The sequence below is a fragment of the Emys orbicularis genome, chromosome 4, assembly GCF_028017835.1.
Source record: "Emys orbicularis isolate rEmyOrb1 chromosome 4, rEmyOrb1.hap1, whole genome shotgun sequence".
NCBI lineage: Eukaryota > Metazoa > Chordata > Testudines > Emydidae > Emys > Emys orbicularis.
In genome coordinates, this window is record NC_088686.1 from 8,601,742 (window position 1) to 8,623,219 (window position 21,478).

At 46.4% G+C, this 21,478-nt stretch overlaps 1 protein-coding gene across 2 annotated transcripts in view; it reads left to right on the top strand.

The window, feature by feature from the left end:
- The window catches only part of GNG2 (G protein subunit gamma 2), a 95,010-nt gene that overhangs the window by 71,397 nt on the left and 2,135 nt on the right, over positions 1–21,478 (top strand). The window contains exons 1-3 of one of the 2 annotated variants that reach the window (XM_065402966.1): positions 14,815–14,918; positions 16,004–16,068; positions 18,861–18,976. In XM_065402966.1, the coding sequence (XP_065259038.1) occupies positions 18,890–18,976 (87 nt within the window). In that variant the 5' untranslated portion in view covers positions 14,815–14,918; positions 16,004–16,068; positions 18,861–18,889. Of the gene's footprint in view, positions 1–14,814; positions 14,919–16,003; positions 16,069–18,860; positions 18,977–21,478 lie in introns of those variants that run through there. The other variant, XM_065402965.1, reaches the window with a different exon arrangement.

Genomic DNA, 21,478 nt, shown 5'->3' on the forward strand with positions numbered 1-21,478 from the left:
ATTTCCATAGATGATAATCAAAATTTACAGATAAGCAACATCAGAAAAATGCAGCTTGCGAACTTCTTAGAGCTTGATTTAATGATATTTACTTTGTCCATGTCGACAGTTGTGTGTGCTAACGGTTAGAACGCTTTCACTTTTTGAATCTTAATATCTGTGGTAATTAAATAATTTGTCTGACACCTCCCTCCCTCCCCATAATTTCCCACAACTATTAAAATTAAAATCAGTAAAAAAAATTAAAACCCATCATTTTATGCAACTGTGAAAATTTTAATTGATCAAATTGAAAAAATAAATGCTGGGGCCGGGTATGTCTGCATTGCGATACTAAAACCAGTAGCCCAAACCTGCAACCCTGAGTCAGCTGACCCGGGCCAGCCAGCAGAGGCATCGAATTCCTGAGTTCCCAGGGGTTACTCGACCCCTACTCCGCCCCCTCCTCTCCCTCCACTCCACCTCTTCCCTCCCCCTCCTCCGCCTCTTCCTGCCCCTGCTCCTCCCTCGACCCTCAGCACCTCCTGCACGCCACTGAACAGCTGATCACTGGTGGCTGGGAGGTGCTGGGGGGGGAGGAGCTGATCGGTGGGGCTGCCGGTGGGTGTGGAGCACCCACTATTATTTTTTTTCCGTGGGTGCTCCAGCCCCAGAGCACCCACGGAATTGGCACCTATCAGCCACACCCATGCTATGGGTCTTTTATCTCAGTGTAGACATACCCTTGGTGCCCAACTTCCATTGACTTGCAATGGGATTTAGGAGCTTAACTCCTTTAGACTCTCTTAAAAACACCAGTTCTAGTCTCTGGAACAAAGTATCAAACTGTCCTTGGTCATTTCCACTCCCAGCCACCCATCATTTCTGTAATACCCCTTGAGAACTCTGCCTGCTGCTTCTATCTGTTAATAGCCCCACGGCCTGGTCGCCACACAATTTTTGTACCAGTATGACTATCAATTAGGGGTGTGATTATTTTTTACCAAAATAGTTCTACCCGTACAATCCCTAGTATGGGTGCAATTATACCAGCGTGAAAGTGGCATATGCTGGGATAGTTTATTCCCCTTCCCATATGGGAATAAGCCCCTTTCTACCAATATAACTGTGTCTAAGCTACGGTGATTGTACTGCTTTATCTATAGTCAAAGTGGTGCAACCTTTGTGTGTAGACAAACACTGCCCCGGGAAGGAGTTATGCCGCCGTACCCAGCGTACATGGAGGTCTTGCAAATAGGAACGTCATCTGAGGACATGGGCATCCGGGGGAAGTGTCTCTCTCTCCCTTTATGGATAGCAACCTAAGTGGGGGTTGCTGATGCAAAAAGGGGCATTGCCAGGGTGGAAGAAACTTCCGTTGCTGTCCCAGTGAAAGAGTTCCTCTGCCACTGACCCCCCGCCGGGTTGTCCCCCCCAGGGTGGCCCCAGTGTAACGGAAGAGCTGCTTCACCTGCCCAATCCCACAGCCCATCCCTGAGGTAGAGCAGAGACAGAAACACCATCTGCCTTCCTTAGGGATGCGTTTCTCCTGGGGCCCAGCGGGCTGCATCGGATGCACCGCCATTGCTGAAGTTAACCCAGCTGTCTGAGTTTGTCTCTCTCCCAAACCAGTAAATCGTCATTTTCTAACTTGGATGATACCAGTCCCAACCTGGACAAGCAAATTTCTCTTTGTACTGTGTACTAACTACACTTTCAAGCGAAAGGCCGAAGGTTTATTCAGTATTCTTTATTAAACCCTACCATGGGGTGTCCCCCCAAATGCTTTTGGTGCCCTTCAAAAACAATCCACCTGGACTCGCTTTGAGCGTTTGCCTTTTCAGCGACATTCAGTGAGAGGCCGGGACTGCTCACCGCACTGTCACAAATCCCGGCTTGCTCTGAAATAGCTGCAAGTCCTTGTTCGCAGGGGGCCAAAATGTCCCATCCGGTGCCCTTTGGCCTGCTTTAAGCAATTGTTTGCACGCTCCTCATGCCCAAAAATCCAGCCCAAGTGGGAGACTTGTCCAGGAACGAGGCTCAGCAACAAAACAACGTTCTTATTTTTCAAGACCTATATGATGACAAACTGACCTTTCCTGGGAGCAGCTGAACTGCAGTGTATCAGACCCCGCTTTCCTGCTCTCAGAAGGTATCCGATGCTAGCATGATCATGAACCCGTTTCTATGGAAACTCCCTCATGACCACTCCTTTCTGCTGGCTCCCCTCCAATTTGTGAACAGCTTTTCAATATTGAAAGGCCGCTTCATAAATCACACACAAATCCAGTATGCATTAAAAAGAAAGCACCCTGAAGTGTGTGAACACTTAACCATGATTTATGAATCAAAACCTTTGTTCCGCTTAAGGAAACCCCTAGGCCCAATTTTAATTTGTTTCATTTTATTTTCCGTTCAGAAAAGAATGAAATGTGTGCAACGTGGACATCATCAAATCTCTTTCATACCTTGGGCCAGATCGTCAGCTGTGTTGAAGTCAATAGAACTGCATCGAATTACTCTGGCTGGAGATTTGGCCCCTTGCTTTATTTTTTTGGTCAGTGTAGGTTTTTGGAGGGGGGGGGGGTAATAAAAATTGTTTTCAAACGACGAGCGGCTTATTTTAGAGGGAAACCTTTTCAGAAGCAACAATATTACCAAAAAAAACCCAACCAGCTGTCACAGCTTAGCGTGAGGGATTCCCACGGCTGAGAGAGATAATAGTGGGGGAGAATGTAGATGGGGAAAAAGTAGTTATTTATAGCTGCCCTATCAAATCTGTCGGTATGTGTTCTTGCACTAGACTCATCACCACAGTTTCCGAGCTCCCCGTAAAATTAGGCTGGGTACTCTGGGTAGCTTTACCTGTCGCATCTCCGGCAGGGCCGGCTCCAGGCACCAGCTTGTCAAGCAGGTGCTTGGGGCGGCCACTCCGGAGAGGGGCAGCACGTCCAGCTATTCGGCCGCAATTCGGCGTACGGTCCCTCACTCCGCCTCGGCGCGAAGGACCTCCCGCCGAATTGCCATTGTGATCACGGCTTTTTTGGGGGAGGGGGCTGCTTGGGGCGGCCAAAACCCTGGAGCCGGCCCTGATCTCCGGTCTGCAGGGACTGCACTTTGGGCAGTGGTTGTGGCCATATTGTGAACTAGGCTTGGGAACTGGGATTTGCTTTTTGCTCTGAGGTTCCTGAGTTTCATGGTCACGCCTGATCCCGTGGGGTGTGGGGGCAGTATCTGAGAAAGCGCTCTCTCTCTCACGCAGCTCCCTCTTGAGGATAACCGTGCCATTATTTCTGCGGAATGTGGCTGTCGTGGGATGGCTGTCTAGGTGGCTAAGGCAGCTCATAGTCAACACTGTCTGGAGGCTAAATACGTTGCATCATCCCCATTTTACAGATGGAGAACTGAGGCACAGAGAGATCAGGGCCTGGTCTCTACCCAGTTATACACATGTAACTATTTCAGTGAGGAGAGAGATTTTTTTTCCCATTACCGAAATCGTTATCCCCGTATGACCCTGAGTGTGGATCCCTCCTTGCACGAATAAAACTACGCTGCTATAAACACCTCTAGTGTATAGAAAACGTCTGTGTGCAGAAACGACTCAGGGCCAGGTTTGCCAAGGTATTTAGGCACTGAAAGCTGCAGGCAGGGACCTAGTGAGATTTTTAAAAGCATCTAGGCTCCTTGCTGCCATTGAAATCAGTCTGGTCCCAATTAACTTTGCCAGGATCACACAGGAGTAGGAAATTGAACGCCGCTGGCACCCTAACCATTGGGCTCTCCTTCCTCTCTAGACCTGATCACACTGGGTAAGGTGGTTTCTGGGTAATCTGAGCCAGTCCTTAGAAGATGGGGGCTGGAACCTGGAATTCTGGGAGAAAACCTTCCACACATAGTTACCATTGGACTCTCTGTACAGTATGGGCCAGGTATTGAATTCATTTATGTAGGTGTAAATCTGGAATGTATCTACTTGTTGCAGTGGAGATACAGATGTCAGTCCAGAGGGTAACTGAGTGGCAAGGCTGACTCATAAAGCCAAAGTTTGTCAAGGACCCACCGCTGCATACAATGCATAAGACTCTTTGTAACTATCCACAGCCACAAAAATAAGCCCATGGCCAACAATGAGCTAGAAAGGAAACAGCCTTGGGCCTTGCCTGGAAGGAAGCTACAGATCCTCCCGGAGTATAGAATCATAGAATATGAGGGTGGGAAGAGACCTCAGGAGGTCATCTAATCCAACCCCCTGCTCAAAGCAGGACCAATCCCCAACTAAATCATCCCAGCCAGGGCTTTGTCAAGCCGGGCCTTAAAAACCTCTAAGGAAGGAGATTCCACCACCTCCCTAGGTAAAGCATTCCAGTGCTTCACCACCCTCCAAGTACTGAGCAGGAAGGGCAATCTGGAGTGACTGTCCCTTGGTGGGAGAGACCAAGCCACCTGTCCTTTCTGGGCTGTACCCAGGATATGGCACGGTCCGAACCCCACTAGTTCCAAGACATTTTAAAGTCATGTGATCCATGTCGTCCCACCCATTCACACTGTGCGGAAGGGAGCCTGCTCTCCCAGACTGTGAGGAGAAGGTAGGGTGACCAGATGTCCCGATTTTATAGGGACAGTCCCGATTTTGGGGTCTTTTCCTTATATAGGCTCCGATTACCCCCCACCCCCGTCCCGATTTTTCACACTTGCTGTCTGGTCACCCTAGGAGAAGGGTTAGGAGAGGGAAAAGGAGCTGTGTGATAGCATTTCATCTGGTAACTGCCTCTCCCCCACCTCCTTTGGGGCACATCTGCTCTACAGGGCCGGGGAAGAGGGCAGGAGTCAAAGGAATAGCTGGTCTATGTAGCACGTTCACCTCTCAGAACAGCAGGGTTTGCGCTGTAAAATGCACCATGAAGTCACCTCGCTGCAGCTCTGAGCCTGCAGAGGAGTGATGGGTGGCAGCTGAGTGGGAGGCAGGTTAATGGCACTGTTAGCCATGGCCCCATTGCTACAGGGGGACTGGAGGGAGCACAGAAGCAGATGGCATCTCGGCACTTGGGGGACTGCCTTCCGCATGTATTCCCTTGAGTCTCTGCCTAGTGTGGGCTGTGGTGGCCTTGCCCACTCTGGAGTATCTCTGGCACCATCCTTTGGAGGTGGGGGAGTTGGTGAAACCGGATTACAAACTCAGTGGACTCACAGGGGCCTGATCCTCAACTGATGTAAATGAGCATAGCACCTTGACTTCATGACCCCTTTACATTTCTCTTGCCATCTCTGAGTTCTTCTAGAGGAGAAGATACAGAGAAAGGCACGGTTCTTATTAGCTAGAGTAGCTCAGTGAATCTTAACACTCTACAGACTTGTATTGGATAGGGAGTTGCAGGCAACTTCGTAAATTAATCTACCATTGATTTAAAAAAGTCTCCAGTGGTTTGGGATCAAAATGAAATTAGACTTTCTGTTCTGCGCCTGCAGTATGTTCCCATTAGTTGGTACCATCGTGGGCCACTCTAGAAAAAGGTATTTTCCAAATTTAGCAGAAGTTAAACGACTGCTGCAGGACTGGAAAGAAGCCGCATGTACATGACAGAATGTAGCGTTGATTAACATTCAGAAAAGACACATTAGGCTACAACCACCATTCAGCTGGGTGAAGATACGGGGCGTCAGTGCAATACGAAACAAAGGCAGAAACAAACAATTCACAATAATTGTGGGGGGAAATAGGTTTTCTGCGTTAGTCCTAAAATGATGGACTGAGTACAAATATCTTCTGAGGAAGGGAGAATCAAGCCAAGGCACCTCCAAAGGGACAACAGCTTGATCTGCTGAACGGTTACATAGCAAAGATGGATAAACAGAGTAAGTGATGGGCCCCGTGTTTAATGCTCACTGTGAGGGCTGCCCTAATCATCATGTCCCGTAGGTAAAATGCTATCCAAGTTCTAAGAACTTGCTGAATCAGAGTCCAAGTTTAAGTATGTACGTAACTCTAAACACGTGAATATTGCCAATGACATCATGGGCTTAAGTGCCTTGCTGAATTGAAGCATTGGGTCATGATCCTTCAATAGGAGCCATCATAGGCACCGACTCCATGGGTGCTCCAGGGCTGGAGCACCCATGGAAAAAAATTAGTGGGTGCTTAGCACCCACCGGCATCAAGCTCCCCTCTTCCCTGCCAGCCGGCGCCCCGCTGGTCAACGCCTCCCCTTCCCTCCCAGTGCCTCCCACCCACCGGCGCCCCGCTGGTCAACTCCTCTCTCTCCCTCCCTCCCTCCCAGCGCCTCCCACCCGCTGTGATCAGCTGTTCTGTGGCATGCAGGAGGTGCTGGGAGGCAGGGCCGGCTTTAAGCCGATTTGACCGATTCCCTGGAATGGGGCCCCGCGCCTAAGAGGGCCCCTCAACGTCCGGGGCTGCCGGCAGAGGGGGGGGAAAAAAAAAAGCCGCGTCCTGCTTCTCCCTCCTCCCTCCAGCGCTTGCGCCACCATACAGCTGATCAGCGCAAGCCGGGGAAGGAGGAGGAATGCGGAGTGCTTGGGGAAGACGCAGGGATTTGGGGAGGGATCCAATGGGGCAGTGAGGGGGCGGAGTTGGGGCGGGGCTGGGGCGGGGGAGGGCGCGAGACAATTCGCGTCCCGGCGTGGGGCCCTGCACCTGCTAAAGCCGGCCCTGCTGGTAGGGAGAGGGAGGACTAGAACAGGGACGGGGTGTGCTCAGGGGAAGAGGCAGGGAGGGGGCAGAGTGGGGACAGAAGAGGTGGGGCAGGGGAAGGGCCTAGGGGGGAAAGGGTGGGGTGGGGCAGGGTCTGGGGCAGGGCAGGAAGAGGCAAGGCAGGGGTGGGACTTGGAGGAAGGGGTGAAGTGGGGGTGGGCCTGGGGCGAAGGTGGGGGGGTTGAGCACCCCCCGGGTAGAGAGGAAGTCAGCGCCAATGGGATCCATGCGGGTGGACCCCTTCACCTGGGCTAAGGCCCACTGACTCCTGTAGGGCTCCGCATGGCTTATTTGCAGGATCGGGCTTTAAAGGGCAATGACAAAGTGTTAATGTAATTTTTAAATTTGAAGGCAACAAATGTAAATGGCCAAATAAGGGTGTTACCCTGAGGATAATGAACAACATGAAAGGTGTGGGTAGACAGCTCCATTTTAAGTACCGTGTATTTTCGAACTCTAAAGTATGGCATGAAATAAATTCAGAAACGTGGGATTCAAATAAATAAAGCCTGGCCTAAGATCTCCAGCTACCGTAGTTTTTGGGGAAAGTCTTAGTTTTTCTGTTCAAATGGAAGTATTTTCCCTCTGAACACAAGTGGCCAGTCTGCAGTTCTGAAGCCAAAAAAGCATCAAAGAGGAAAAGATTGCTCAAGTATACAAAGCTTTCTTATTCATTTTTTTAAAACTGGAAAATTCCGATGAATCGGTTAGCTCTTCTGAGTGGAGGCACTGGGGAGACTAACCCAGCTGGAAAGTTTTGGGGCCTGGAGAAGTGTCTGAGTTTTTTGTGTTTTGCTTGTCAGATGAATCCAGCCCATTACAAAAAGAAACAAAACAATCCTGAGAAATACACAGCTGTAATTAAAGTGTAATACCACAGGGACATAGTACCTATATACTATACTTTATAAACATCATTATCATGGAAATAAACAGTATCCTCACTCATTAGCCTGCGGTCTCCAAGGCAAGAACCCCATTATCCGAAACGTGTATGCATCATTAAACTGCAGCTATGAGAGGCTGTCTGTATTCCATTGTGAATTTCACTAAAAGGTTTCTTTTCCCTGCAAAGAAGAAAAATTCCTTTCTTTGTTATATAGTAGATATTACTATATTTTAATGTGGTTTTATTATTTATATTAGATGTAAAAAAGTTCATTCCACATTGGGATTCAGGAACTGCTGTAAAGTTAAGTTGCTTCTTAATGTTTTCTTAAGATTCAGGTAGACTATTGGTCTTGGATTTTCTCTTGTCTTCCCTTTGGCTCTGATTAAATTGGTCCCAATTAACCACTGGAAAATGCTGTCCTGCATAATTACTCCATTTGTGCTATGAGAATCTTATTAGAGATAATGGGTGGGGTGTATTGTCTAACAACAAGCAAGGAAGTGATATTGGCAAATCCCAGTAACACAAATGGGATACCTGACTACACATGCATGCACACACATTCTGCAGTAATAATCTCTGTGTTGTTGTTTCTGCACAAATCTACTTGCAAATCAACCCAATGGCAGCTGACAGACCACTGTATTTGGACCGTCTTTGGATCGAACCAATAGTCCAGGTAGTTCAACACCCTGTCTCTGAAAGTGGCCAGCACCAGATGTTTCAGAGGAAGATGCCAAAAATCTTAAGTGGATAATTATGAAATAACCTGATAGGAGAAGTTTCATGCCAACCACTCATGAGTGTTTGGAAATTCTTTGGAACCTGAGGGTTTAGAGCCCTTACATCTTTTCCTTTGTCTAATGTGACTGTACAGGCTCTTATCTGTATAAATGTCTATCCTTTTTTAATCAACTAAGTTCTTGCTCTCCGTATCTAGCAATAATGAATTCCACAGGGTAATTATGCATTGTTTAAAAAGGTATTTCTTATCTTCAGCTGTACTTTGTTGCCTTTTAATTTCATTGAGCGCTCTTGTATCTGAACTTATTATTGACCAAGGAGTGTCCACGGTTTCCTGGAGGTCTGTGCTCGTGCATAGTTGTGTGGTTGGTTGGTTTGAAAATAATGTACAAACTTACATTCGGAAAAGCTCCAAAGTGAACCTGAACTGATAAGAATTAAAAGCTTTGCAAAAGTACAGTTGGTATTGTCAAAATAGCAATTTAAATCCAAGTAGTATACAATGAAAATTGTACATTTCAAATTGTGGTTGAAAAGATGGGTATTTAAACATGTTGGGTCGTATACGATTAGCACTTAAAAACTTGTAATGTCAAAAATTTGCTGTGAAGATGAATTACTGAGGGCAAAATCCCAGACCCAGTGCCCAACTTCAGTAAATGTGCTGTGTTTGATGGAGTTTCACACGGGGAAGTAATTGGTGCTGAGGTATCTTTCTGAGCTGCTGCACCATCCCAAATTCTTCTGGGCAAGATACACAGAGTCATAGTCCATCCTCAACATGATGCATTTATTGAGCAAAGCAACTGCAAACTACAGACACACACATGGGCTTCCACACAGGTTGAGCTCTAGTTCTGTCTCCTCTGTTTACCAGGGACCGCACCCTGGCTGAATCCTGGTACAGCATACAGAGACATCTAGTGGCCAAATGACAATATTGCAAGGAAATAGTTTACACCTCTTCCTTACTTAGCCTGCAGTCCACATACCACAAAGCCTTGGAGAATGCTTTGGGCAGCACCTCCCCAGCAGGAGCAGCCCCTGCTACATAGCACATGAAGGCTGTGGACCTTCTGAGTGCCTCCCTGAGGGTCAGAGCAACATCGTTTCAGCTACATTCAGAGTCTTCCATGTATATGGAGATATACCTATCTCATAGAGCTGGAAGGGACCTTGAAAGGTCATCAAGTCCAGTCCCCTGCCTTCACAGCAGGACCAAGTACCATCCCTGACAGATTTTGCCCTAGATTCCCTAAATGGTCCCCTCAAGGATTGAACTCACAACCCTGGGTTTAGCGGGCTAATGCTCAAACCACTGAGCTCTCCCTCCCCCCATGACCAAGGATGGTGTTGTTTCAAACTGTAAATCTCTATCTAAGCATTAAGGAAGCTTTGATGAGAGCGAAAGCTGGGAATTGCATAGAACACCCTGCTTTCGCACGCTCATACTTGATAAGAAAAAAGTGAATGAAAGCATCGCTCACTGCAAAATTTGTAAGTTTTCCTTATTGAGGAATAGGGTCACTGCTAGCTTTGGGAGATCCCGGGAATGTAGACAGTGGGTTTTTCTGTTTGCTTTTAATTCAGATCACAATTTTGCTCCCTGCTACAAAGAGCTCTTTCACATAACTTCTTTGCAATTCTCCCTCTCCGCCCCAGTCTCTGATTTATAGCCTTTGCGCAGAAGTACATTTCTACCAACTGCTACATTTTTAATTTCATCTCTAGTCATACACTTTGAAAGGCATGTCAGTAATGGTCTCAAAGAAAAAATGCTCATGGTAGTGTCCTATCTGAAGCCCCAATCCTGCAATTTACAATTGGGGCTGGAAGAAAAATGTCAAACTAAACAGTTTCTCACGGGGAAATGGGGTTTCGTTGAAATAAAAGTTTTCTATGGGAAAAACTTGACGTCTGGAATTTTCAGACAGGAAAATCAAAATTGTCACATTTATACAACATCAGGGTTGGAAGGGACCGCAGGAGGTCATCTAGTCCAACCCCCTGCTCAGAGCAGGGCCAATCCCCAGACAGATTTTTTGCCCCCATCCCTAAATGGCCCCCTCAAGGATTGAACTCACAACCCTGGGTTCAGCAGGCCAATGCGCAAACCACTGAGCTATCCCTCCCTCCTAATGAACCATGTTGTTTAGTTTCAAGTCAACGTTAATCCCTGTTTCTGCCTGAGATGTCACCATCTCTTCGATACGATAACGAGTCTTGTGGATAAGGGAGAAGCTGTGGATGTGGTATACCTAGACTTCAGTAAGGCATTTGATACGGTCTCGCATGATATTCTTATCGATAAACTAGGCAAATACAATTTAGATGGGGCTACTATAAGGTGGGTGCATAACTGGCTGGATAACCGTACTCAGAGAGTTGTTATTAATGGTTCCCAATCCTGCTGGAAAGGCATAACGAGTGGGGTTCCGCAGGGGTCTGTTTTGGGACCGGCTCTTTCAATATCTTCATTAACGACTTAGATATTGGCATAGAAAGTACGCTTATTAAGTTTGCGGATTATACCAAACTGGGAGGGATTGCAACTGCTTTGGAGGACAGGGTCATAATTCAAAATGATCTGGACAAATTGGAGAAATGGTCTGAGTTAAACAGGATGAAGTTTAACAAAGACAAATGCAAAGTGCTCCACTTAGGAAGAAAAAATCAGTTTCACACATACAGAATGGGAAGAGACTGTCTAGGAAGGAGTACGGCAGAAAGGGATCTAGGGGTTATAGTGGACCACAAGCTAAATATGAGTCAACAGTGTGATGCTGTTGCAAAAAAAGCAAACATGATTCTGGGATGTATTAACAGGTGTGTTGTGAGCAAGACACGAGAAGTCATTCTTCCGCTCTACTCTGCTCTGGTTAGGCCTCAGCTGGAGTATTGTGTCCAGTTTTGGGCACCGCATTTCAAGAAAGATGTGGAGAAATTGGAAAGGGTCCAGAGAAGAGCAACAAGAATGATTAAAGGTCTTGAGAACATGACCTATGAAGGAAGACTGAAAGAATTGGGTTTGTTTAGTTTGGAAAAGAGAAGACTGAGAGGGGACATGATAGCAGTTTTCAGGTATCTAAAAGGGTGTCATAAGGAGGAGGGAGAAAACTTGTTCACCTTAGCCTCTAAGGATAGAACAAGAAGCAATGGGCTTAAACTGCAGCAAGGGAGGTCTAGGTTGGACATTAGGAAAAAGTTCCTAACTGTCAGGGTGGTTAAACACTGGAATAAATTGCCTAGGGAGGTTGTGGAATCTCCATCTCTGGAGATATTTAAGAGTAGGTTAGATAAATGTCTATCAGGGATGGTCTAAACAGTATTTGGTCCTGCCATGCGGGCAGGGGACTGGACTTGATGACCTCTCGAGGTCCCTTCCAGTCCTAGAATCTATGAATCTATGAATCCCTTATACGGGTTGTAGTTCTGGACATTTCCTACCCCCATTCTCCCCATGAGCCTCCACTCTCTGGTTGGCCATCATCTCCTGGGATTCCTTGCAGCCTCTCCCTGCAGCTGGGGTCCGCCTGCATTTTAAATGGAAGGATCAGGGTGGGATGATGAAGGCGCAGGCGAGAGCGTTAGCTCAACGGCAAGGCCTTTTTATGTGCCATCAAATGAGAAATGGCATTCACGCATGGTGAACAGCTCTTGAATAGTGTACAAAAGGCATTGATTTTCCGTCACTCTTTTTTACTTCTGATGCCTCCTTGATCACTGAGCTATGAGCTTCTTCAGATAACAGAGCTAAAAACCTTCTTCTACAGCAGATCCTACTCACCTTCGCATGCGTAACCGCTCTGAATCTAATGGGGCTATTCAGGGAGTAGGGCCAGCAAGGTTTGGCCCTCTAACATTGCTGTTTTCTTAGGGAAACCGTCAGAGCATTGCAAAGTCAGGCTCTTCACTTTACCAACATAAACAGTAACATGCTCACCTACATATTTCAGAAGGGGGGAGGGAAGAATGAAAATGCAGCACAGCTAAATGAGCACGGCTGTGGAAATTTGAACTAACATGGTCCCTTAATTTTTTTCTGATTGGGGGCTGCTGTTGCAAAGTCAATCTTGCAAACACTTACAAAGGTACTTTAACTTTACTATCATGCACTTCTGCACCCCCTGGACTCTACTGCCAGGAGCAGCCCCCAAAGTGGAAAGGAAAAAAATAATGAGAAAAGACATTCAAAGATAGAGCAAACTGGCACCAGTCAGGGGCTATTGCACATTCTCAGCAGTTTGCACTTTCCAGGGTGTGTATCTCAAAGTGCAAGCTAATGCTTTCTGCTGTCTAGGCACGCTCTGCAGTCTTCAAATGTTCATGCAACTGTTAATTCCTTTCTTCCCCCACCCCATACCTAGCTATGGACTGTGATGAGGTGCGCAAGCTCTGCCTTGGATGAGGGCAGCAAAGGGTTAATGATCTGGCCTGGAGACGAGTTAAATCAGGAACACCTGCCAGAAGCATCAGACCTGGATGGAGGGTCCTCCAGCTGCAGTAAATAATCAAAGGGGACCTGGATATAAAGGGAGGAGGCTGCCCTAGTGAGGGGAAGCTGCAGCTTGGGAGGGAATTGATGACATCACAGAGTGATCACCCTGTGAGTAGGGGAGACTATACAGGTCTCCCTAGGGAATGGCGTAGACATAGGTATTTTCCTCTCATAGTTCTGTGCCTAGCCTGTAGACAACACAGGCAAGGGCACTTTGTTGCTTGTTTTATTTGCCTGATTTAACAAACCTGCCTTCCTTTTGTGGCCCACCTGATGTGACCTCTGCCCGTGGGCTTGTGTCTCAATGAGGACTATTTACATGCCAAGTCCCAAATCTCCTTTCCCCCCCTCTTTAAATGGGGGGGGGGGTTCTAGTTTTTCATGGTGTGGAAAGTAAATATTTCATATTCCCAACTCAAAAATGGTGAAAAGGGACTTTGCTCAAAGGGATTCTCTTAGAAAGACCAAGAGTCTGTAGAGAACCTCACCCCGTCCGGTGAATTCTTAGCAGAGCTATGAGTCTGTGAGCCAGCTGGGTTGTAACTGAAACTGTTTTGCAACCCTCTCGGGCCTGTTTCGCTGTGAAGGAAATGCTGTAATAATGTTCTGTATGTGTATACAGGAACACTTCTCATCTGAGGCGCTCGGGGTGCTTGGGAGGTAGTGGATAGATCACTGGACTGGGAGTCAGACCTGACTTAAACTCTGCCCTGACCTGCTGTATGACCTTGGGCAAGTCACTTTCTCTGTACCTCTGGTGTTTTTTGCTCCTACCCTTGTGTCTTCAGATAGTAAATTCACTGGGCTAGGAAGTGCCTTCTGCTTAGAGTTTTTGACCAGAAAGTCCGGTTGAAAAGAGAACCTAGCAGTGTCCGGTCAGCTGTATTGACCGGACACTAAGTCTGGTTACTGCGGGCAGGGGAATAGGGGCAGTCTTTTGCCCAGTCCTGAAGCGGCAGCTCCTGCGGCAGGATGCATGCACCAGCTCGGGCCGCAGGCAGCCCCTTTGAGGAGCATGGTTTGCAGGACTGCAGCGGAGGACAGAGTGCAGGGGCCCATGGCGAGTGGGGTAAGGAGCTCTCAGCGGGCTGGGAACGTTCCCCAGGATGGAGGGAGGCGAGCTGCCCCACCCAGTGCTTTTTTCCTGCTGTGCTCTCAGACTGCGCTGGGGCAGACAGCGCAGAGGGGGGCGGGGAAGGACGCTGCTGAGTGGGCAGCGCAGAGGGGGGCGGGGAAGGGGACTGCTGGGCTGCAGCGCTCTTCTGACCTTTACTCCCAGGCAGCCTGCTGGAGCTGGGGTTCGCAAGTCCCTTGGGGCTACTCACGCTGGAGTTGGGGGGGGGGGGGAATGTACGGGGGGGGCTCATGGGGAGAGGTGCGAGTGGGGCCTTGGGGACGAGGTGGGGTGGGAGGTCTGGTTTTCAGACATTGGAAATTTAGCCACCCTGCTGCTGCTGCACGTTTGGACAGGATCTAGAACAAGGGGAACCTGAGCTTGGTTGGGACTTCTAGATGCAACTGCAGTAGAAATGACTTGGTCTTCCCTGTGGATAGACAGGAATGGCTCCTCCCACCACTGTAATGCAGGTTCCGCTAGGGAACACGGCATTCAAATGTTAGCCGCTGATGAAAAGCTTTTCACAATGAAACTGGGCAAACTTACCCAAAATAGGTCCCAGCCAATGTTCATTGGCTTAAAAAAGCCTGCACTGTACAGTCTCTTGCACTGTATAGACTGGCACGTCGGAACGCATCGGTAGCCAATTAGTTCGTTTTATCATCCATTTATCTACCTTGGCCAAACATTTTCTTCTCTGAAAGAACTCCAGGTGTGTAAGGAGGAACAAGTCTAAAGTTTAAATGAACTTGCCCTGGACTCCGAACCAGCAAAGAGCTACACAGGAAAGCGTTCTTGTTTCCTCCCATCTCTTGTCTGTATTTCTCTGTCACAGCGGTTCACTGCCAACCGCAAAGCAACAACGTTTGTCAGTTTACACATAGATTAGCTAGTGTAAACGCTGACTGCTGTACGAAAGGCAGACTCTGTAACCAGCGAACTCCTTCCAGCATTCCAGGCTCCTAAATCAACGGAGGAGGTAAACTGTAAGCAGCGCTTGCTCCGGGGCGTGGCAGGACGCAGTGAAATGGGGAAACTGGGGGTGCACTGGTCCTTAAAGGGCTCACTTCTCCAAGCAGATCTCCAACAAACCATCCTTCAGCTACAAATCTAATAGAATTGAATGCACTCTGCAATTCAGTGAGGAAGAGTCCAACTGCTGTTGTAGCTCTGTATAAAGTGTTGTCTAAAGGGGCTTAACTTCTATTAAATCTCAGAACGCTAGCTTGCTTCTTAAAATGTCTTCTTATAATTTCCTTATACAGCTGTGTGTGTGTGGTGTGTGTATGTCTATATAATATGACACACACACACGTGTGTGTGTGGCTCTATAATCTGTGTGCATATCATACAATATAGCTAAAATAGAATACATGCTGGGGTGCCGTAGCATGCTATTACAGTTCTAACAGCAGGAGTGTGGAGTGGTTGCATAATTGAGCTATGCAGGCTTTCCCAACTGAGGGGGCCACTGACCAGGTTATACCAGACCACCCTCGTGTATTCAATGTAATAGAAATTGAATGTACATGTAATAGATCTCCTTCATTTTAAAATATTTTTTCCCTCTTGCAACGTTTCTCAGTCCGTTCCTGACCCAAGTGAATTCAAAAGTCTTGTAAATAAGGTAAATGTAGTGTAACTTTCTTCCTAGTCTAGTGAATTGGAATCTGTATTTGATTGGTCAGTGTACCTATCAATCATCCTCTGATGCTTATGACTAGACCGGGCATATTTATGTGAGGAATGAGACAAGTGGAAGGAATTTCTGTCAGAAATCCTGAAACTCTGCCCTCCTAGGCTCACCCCTGCTGCAGTATGGAAAAGTGAATAGGATAAAAATCAATATGTCATCTCGCCAAGCGTCTTGGAATAACCTCACCCCCCCCCAGTACATTCTGCCTTTCTGAACTGAGTTTTCAAACTTGCTGAGCCTCTGAATGATATTTTGACACGTCTTGGTTTCCAAGTAACGTCTGTACCATTACAGTCAGTCCATGACATGGATCTAATGTAAAGTATCAGTCTAATAAATTGTTTCTCTCTCTTTTTTTCTCCTTAAAGGTATTGACTATTGAAGATCCGCAGACCTTCCACTAGAGAAGCAACTCACGGAAAAGACCGTTTTGGTAAAACACTTTGTTACTTAATTCTAAGTGAAAAGGGTAGATTGGGTGTGGAGAAGGCCTGGGGATCATGAGGTGTTTTTGTGGCGAGAGCTCTTCCTTGCAGTTCAAGGAACATGCATCCTACCTACCAGCCCAAGTCCTGGACTCGGTGGATCCTCCCCATAAGTTGGGGGAGGGTTATGTAGCCGTGGGCAGGCTTGTTCCCAAACCCAGTATGAGCTTTCTTTGCTGCTTGTTCCTTGTTGCAACCCCAGCATATCCTAGCCGGACAGGCCTGAACGGGAACGGCACTGCAGTGGCTTCATGTCGGGCTCTGGTTTTCTCTGAGCAGGCCTGAAGATGAGTTCCTGAGTTGAAGGATTTAACACAAGCGCTGTAGCGTGAGCACCCTTGGATCCTCCCCTTTAAGCTGGCTCAGGCTAAATGGCCAAAACTAGACCTGCCGACAGTTTTCGGAGCCAGCGGGAGACCCCTTGAGGGGTGATGTTTTGAAGAAATGCCTCTTTGCCCCCTTACTCGTTATCACTCCGAAGGAAAATATGGCCCGTAGAGAATACGGAGCTGACTCTAGCCCAGAAATTCATAAAAGAGAATGCTGTCCTTCTAGACTCTTTGTGAGTGTGTCCATGGAGAAAGGATAAAATACCTGGATAGTCATTGGCTGGGAGAAAGTCAGGCATTCTCACTCTGTCTCTAGCTGGGGGACATCTGGGTTCCAATCCCTGCTCCAGTGACTGTTTGTTTAGACCAAGTGGAACATCTTCAGCCTGCGAGATTGAGAGAGACAGCCCAGAATAGCCAATAGCCTGGTGGTTTGGGCACGCCCCTCAGAGGGGGCAGAAGCAGAGATTCGAACTTGGCTTTCTCACATCCCAGGTGAGTGCTCTCACCACCGGGCTAAAGGCTATAAGGGTGGCGTCACCTCCTCAGCTTTTGTGAATTGAGCCCTTCATTTTATTAAAATACCTGAAATGAAATCTTTCAATTCTCTAAAAATTTCAGTTTCAGTTGGAGACAAACTGATTGTGTGGAGTTTTTTTTTCCGGAACTGCCAGAAATCTGAAAAGTCAGTTTATTCTCCTAGCACCGCCTGGGATAGCCCAATGCACTTCAACTGTGTCCCATCTCTTACATTGATCATGTTTGTGCTTGAAAAATACTAATCATGCTTAAATGGGGCCCTTGCTGGAAAGATGCAGACACTGTTTTTCTGCCCAGTGTAAGCAGAGCCAACTTAGAAAAGCATGCTTTATAGAGACAGTGTAGACTTGGCAACATAATGAACGATTGCAGTTATCCTTTTGTAGGAAACCCTAAAGAAACAGGAAGTGACAATATCCTGTTTTGCATCTAAATGCTCACTTGTTGTGCGGACAATGCAATGCTAGACCAATGCACCGTGTCGGTCTCTAGAAATCAGTATATTATAGTCAGCTACTTAAATGCACGGATGTATATTTCCTAATTATTTTATAGCAAAGCTTGGTATTTCAATACAGTATAATGAACCATAATGACTGATATTACTGCTACGGGCAACTTGAAAGACACTTCAAGCTGTCGACTAGAGAACTTGTTGAAAACATCCGTTTGCTGTCATGTGAAGTTGAAACTGAGAGGGGCTTTTATAGTAGGTGCTATTTTGTTCCAAGACTGGAGGAAATGCTTGCTTGCATTCTGCGCATAATTATAGCGTTGTTGTTTTGATTGGGAAGGTAATGGGAAAAGTTTCTCCATTAGTGATGATACTTCTCTCTCCTACCCACCTGGAAGTGAAAATCCTAATTACTGATCTGCTCTCTAGAAAGCTTGCTGCAATACACGAACAGTGAAAACACCATTGGCTTTACAGCTGATCTGCATCAGAGCAACAGGCACTAGCCAAAAGAGCAGGGCTAACAGCACAACTTACTGCTCAGTGCAGTTTAAGAATCTACCCTGGGGAACAACAAAGTGATTGATGGTTACAGCACTGAAGATACAGCCCCATCAGAGCTGTAAAACTAAAGTATGTTCCCGACTGCCTCCAAGCCCAGATCTCCTTCCCTTTCCAGTCACTGTCCAAGCAAGGATATAAACGGTGGGCCTGCTTCTCTCACTTAATGCCAACTGGCAAATCCAGATTTAACTTCGTTTGGTGTCATAGTGGTTTTCATAGATTCTGGGACTGGAAGGGACCTTGAGAGGTCATAGAGTCCAGTCTCCTGCCCTCATGGCAGGACCAAATACTGTCTAGACCATTCCTGATAGACATTTATCTAACCTACTCTTAAATATCTCCAGAGATGGAGATTCCACAACCTCCCTAGGCAATTTATTCCAGTGTTTAACCCCCCTGACAGTTAGGAACTTTTTCCTAATGTCCAACCTAAACCTCCCTTGCTGCAGTTTAAGCCCATTGCTTCTTGTTCTATCCTTAGAGGCTAAGATGAACAAGTTTTCTCCCTCCTCCTTATGACACCCTTTTAGATACCTGATGTGATGAGGGAACAGTGCCCGATGCTGGAATAGCGCTTCTAGCTCTGGGACCCTTATAATTTTTGACTCCTCACCACTGTAGACACTGCAAAGAGGAGGAACGTTGTCATGGTTCTAGCAATGTCACTACAGCCAGGATTTACATCTTTTGAGGCCGTTTACCTATATAAAAATGGATTGGGACCACATTAAACTTAACACACACAGCCACATCTCTGTTAATCACAGACGCCCTTTATTAGATTCCATGGCACTTGCAGCAAATCCAGTTTTAGTTCTCTGATGTATTGCCTTACTTCACTTTGTTTCCACAGCACATCTGAAAAGCGCAACCGGCACTCAGATGGCCAGCAACAACACCGCCAGCATAGCACAAGCCAGGAAGCTGGTGGAACAGCTGAAAATGGAGGCCAACATTGACAGAATAAAGGTAAAGCATGATTGAAGGCAACTGGGTAATTAGCATGTTCTTTGTGGTTCCATGATGAGTCTTCTGCAGCTAAGACTCCAAGTCGTAGATTTTAAGACAGATAGGACTACTGGAGCCATGTAGTCAGACTTCCTATAAAACACAATCTATAGACTTGAGATCTAGTGTCCCTCAAGTCCTAGAGCTCCGTGTATTTAGCTTATTGAACAAAACATTAAGTCGAATTGATCATGGCCTACAATTACCTACACGGGGAGAAGAGATCTGGCAGACAAAAGGCATGATCCAATGGCTGGAAGTTGAAGTAAGCAAGTTCACACTGGAAATTTTTATTTTTAACAGTGAGGGTAATTAACCACTGGAATGGAGTAGCCAGGGGTGTGGTAAATCCTCCATCACTGAGTCTTTAAATCTAGACTGAATGGTTTTTCTAAATGATGTCAGGCTAGATCCAGGAATCTCACTGGATAAAATCTGGGGCCTGTGTTCTATAGGAGCTCAGACCATTATGATCATCAAGTCCTTCTGTCTTCAAATCTGTGATGTTAACAAAGTTCCTTAGCTTTCTTATTCGGTGATGGATACTTTGCTGGTGTGACCATGAACTGTACCCAACGGGAAAACTAGAAGGTTTGGGAAACTCCGTTAAACCAGTCCTAATTATATGGCCTTTTGGGAAACAGGAAGACGCTCTTTCATGATGAATTGGTTCTGTTTGAAGATGACTGCAGTTGAGCGTCTCATTTAATATATTTCAGACACTTTGTTCTTTGGATAACATTGTTAATGCATGAAATTGGGCTCAGTGGTGTACCCAGACTTGCTTAGAGAAACGCAACAAAACAAAAAACAAAGTTGTCCTTTCAAGTCTCTTTTTCAGTGGCAAGAAGAGTGATCCCTTTGGGGAGGGATTCCTCTGCGTCGGCTGCATATAGGTCTTTTGGTGCTGGTCCGTACGTTGTTACACTGGAATAATGAGCCCCTATATTGTCCATCTGAGTTGTAGTGTGGGCACAATTCTGCCTCTATCCCTCCAAAATTTACTAAGTTCTGTCCTTAAACTGTGAGCTCCTCAGGGATTGGGCTGTCCCTTCTTGATTTGTCCAGAAAGCCCCTAGCACATGATGAATGCTACCATAAACAACAATTACAATTGTGATCATGGACAGATTCAGTTTTTAAAGGCCAACATTCCAAACTGGGTGCCTGTATTGAATGTGTGGGCACAGACACGTAATGGTGCATGCCAAATAAACAGCTGCCTGCACAAAAGGGTAATTATGCAGCTATGGCCTTTTATTTATTTATTATTTTTTTGTGCTGCTTAAGCACCATTCTGATGCATGCAACTGCATGTTTTTCATGCTCAGCTCAGGTATATATTAAGAATCTTGTCCCCCAAATATGTGCAGGCTTTGAAAGACGTAATGTATCTCTGCTGCTTAAACTGTGTGCTGTGTTTGAGTTGGCTCAGAAAGTTGCCTCCAGAAACCTGAACCTTTTGGGAGCAGAGTCTTGGAGCATTCCAGTTTTGTTAAAGGGAAACGTAGCTGATTCCAAAGTGTGAAATACCAATATCTGAACTTCAGAATTTGGTAACCTCCCCTCGCTGCTCAAGAGCTTCCACTGAGCCAGGTTCATGTTCTTAATAGATAAGAGGGAGGGATAGCTCAGTGGTTTGAGCATTGGCCTGCTAAAGCCAGGGTTGTGAGTTCAATCCTTGCGGGGGCCACTTAAGGATCTGGGGCAAAATCAGTACTTGGTCCTGCTAGTGAAGGCAGGGGGCTGGACTTGATGACCTTTCAAGGTCCCTTCCAGTCCTAGAATCTATGAATAACTGTATACAGTCAGTGACTCCATGGATATTTGTTACCATAGCAACCGCAACCCTCCACTGGAAGGGTTCGACATGGTATAAAAATGACATGCCACTTCCCTTTCTTTAATCGTGAATAAATATTGTCGCATGTATTCTTGCAAGCTATTTGCAGTTGAGTGTGTCCTGCACTGAGTGTGTGTGTTTGTAAGATCAAATCAGGTAAAAGGTGTTGATGGATCAAAAACCTGCCTGTAACTAAAGGGAGATAAAAATAGATTTGCAGACCGCATAGGTTTTCTCTTAAAAGTCTTTGCTAATAGATTTGTGTTAGCTGTTAAATGCCTTGAAAAGAGGCTGCTTGGTTTGGGGGGGGGGGAAAGAACTAGAAGGCTGGATTGCCTGAAAGAGATGCAAATGAAAACCATCTTAGCATCAAAAGAAATCAACACCACGTTTTGTATAGTTGATGTATAAATGCCTTTTGTTGTTTGGGATTTGCACACACGGGACATCAAAGATGCTACAGCAAAAATGTACTTTCAGTATAAAGCTGAAGAATAAAACGGAGACCTGCAAGTTACCATTTGATCAGGTGATCTTCTTTACTATGTCCAATCTTCCAGCTGGCCTGCCCTGCCCTCTTATTGACATCATCAGGCTCCTGAAACACAAAAAATAAACTG